This window comes from Ailuropoda melanoleuca, chromosome 4, assembly GCF_002007445.2.
Source record: "Ailuropoda melanoleuca isolate Jingjing chromosome 4, ASM200744v2, whole genome shotgun sequence".
Lineage (NCBI taxonomy): Eukaryota > Metazoa > Chordata > Mammalia > Carnivora > Ursidae > Ailuropoda > Ailuropoda melanoleuca.
Window position 1 is genome coordinate 69,156,312 of NC_048221.1, and position 2,253 is coordinate 69,158,564.

Here is a 2,253-nt window from a genome sequence, read left to right on the forward strand (position 1 = left end):
GAGTGCGGGCGCGCCGGTCTCGGCGCGCAGGCGCAGCAATGCGCGCCACTCGCCCGTGGGGGCCACCGCCTCCTCGGGCGCCGCGGCCGGCCCGCCCTCGGGGCAGCCCGCCCCCTCGGGGGCCACCCAGGACCAAGAGCTGTTGGCCAAGCCGGAGCCGAAGAGGCGCAGGCGGAAGGTGGCCTCCGGTGCCGCCCGCACCTCTCCTCCGCGCTCCCACCCCGCGTCCGCAGCTCCGTCCTCCTCCAGACAGACGCCCAACACTCGCGGGCCCGACGCCGCCTCCGCGGCGGCGTTGCCTAGGCACAGCGCGGCGAGCAACCAGCCTAGACGACCCGCCGCCGCCGCCGCCGCCGCCATCGCCTGCTGCCCCCTCTCGGCCTCCCGCGCAGCCTACCCCTCCGCCTCCCCCGGACCAATCGTCGCTAGCCTTGGCGCCTCCTCCGCCAATAGGCGGCGGACGAGGGCGGGCCCCAGGGTCGGACTAGGCTGCGCCGGGGAGTAAACAAGCAGCGGCGCGATCCCGGGGCGGGCCGGGGGCGTGGGGCTCTTGGCTCCGCGGGGCTCGGCCGTGACTCCCAGGGCGAGAGGTGGCCAGCGCCTGGACGCGCGCAACGGCGAGCCTGGCGTCCGGTTCCCACAGGCCGTGCCGGCGCGCCCGGAGGCCGCACTTGTGCTCCGGGAAGTCCCTGACTCAGGGCGCGGACCGGTGCGGCTTGCAGGCAGAGATTTCAAGTGTGTGGCAGACGTACCGTTTCTTAGGAAAGGGCCCCGTGAACCACTGGGTTAGGGACAAGGAGAGCCAAAAGAACGGTGACCGAACGTTGGGAAGCTCGAGTTTCTTGAAGATTGGGCCTGACTGTGCTATAGGTCTGGGGACGTCAGACACAGCCCTTAGCCTTCAAGGAATTTGCATTCCTGCCAGGGAGAACGATGGTAATTATGTAAACACACGAAATCACCACCTCATTGGACCCTCATAGCTGCTTTCACAGGAGAAAAAGTGAAGGATGACTTCGCATGGATGAAGGATTCCAACACGACCTGCCTAATACCCTGGTCACCATCCCAGCCACGTTAGCAGAGGGCAGCTCTGTCAGAAAGTACTGTGACCTGGTCACTCCACTTCTAGCAGATAATCTGTGGGAAACCATTTCCTCGGGAACAAGAACTACTCAAGAGGATCCTTACTAGAGAGTTATTTTAGAAGACAATATGGTTCCTTGACAGGATGGAATGTTTTTCACCCATTGTGTACAATTTCTGTATGATTGGAAGGAAATAGACAAGCTGAACAAGGCTTTTCTACAGGGATCCAGATTGTTTTTGTATTTTCTTTACATTTTTATGTATTTTCAAACTACTTAGTGAAAGTAGATTTTGATAAGGGTGCTCGTATACATGTCTTTTAAAATCTTCATAAGGCGTCTATGGTCATGAAAGTAATAAAAAGTATAGGCACTGTCGCCACAATTAAGTAAAATGTGTGGAAGGCAGTGTGCAAAAATGAGCAAATCCATGGCAAATGACCAAAAGAAAAAATACTTTGTGGAAAAACTCTTGAAAGGATGCTAAGAATGTCTCTTCAACATTGTAAATTCAGCGCTGTGAGTAGGCCAACCAAATCTCCATGTTTTCAGTTTTTATCTAGAGGGCGCTATATGCCTTACTGCAGATTACAGAGTAAGCCACCAGCAGAAGCAATAATGACACTTCTGAGCCTTTCCACTGATCAGCATGCCTCCTTTGAAGAAAAAAAAACTATGGATTCAGCTCCTTTAGTTCACACTTCTGTCTCCAAGTCCAGGTAAAATGCTGACATTGAAATAGAATGGACGACATACTTGAAAGTTATGTGCCTAAAAAGTTATTAATTAGCAAAGAACAGTTCCAGAGCAAAGACAGGAAAAACTCCTTATGGATCTGGTCTTAGGTGCCCTTGGAAAACAACCGGTAATTCATTTTTTGGAGAAAATCTTTGGGTAGGACAGTTGGATTGCACTTGGAAACAGAAATGGTCATTTAAACTGTGGATACCCAAAAACAAAGAATCCAGTAGGGTGAGGCTGTTCAAGAAGCAATTTTCTGTTAACAATAGGGGCCTCAACAGTACTTCTCCAGCTTCTTTCTTCATTGGCTCTGTGCCATTTTTTACCCTCATCCCCTGGGTTGTCATTGCATCAATGGAGACACATGCCACTTGACCTTCAGGTCCCTCATTGACCCACCCTGGGCTAATTTCCTTACTGCTTA

The 2,253-nt window shown here is 53.4% G+C and overlaps 1 protein-coding gene across 1 annotated transcript in view; it reads right to left on the reverse strand.

Annotated features, from left to right (window-relative positions):
- Positions 1-382, reverse strand: part of CNNM3 (cyclin and CBS domain divalent metal cation transport mediator 3) — a 16,464-nt gene extending 16,082 nt beyond the window's left edge. The window contains exon 1 of the mRNA XM_034657269.1: positions 7-382. Coding sequence (XP_034513160.1) covers positions 7-360 — 354 coding nt within the window. The 5' untranslated portion in view covers positions 361-382. The remainder of the gene's footprint in view (positions 1-6) is intronic.
- Positions 383-2,253: the final 1,871 nt, after the last annotated feature.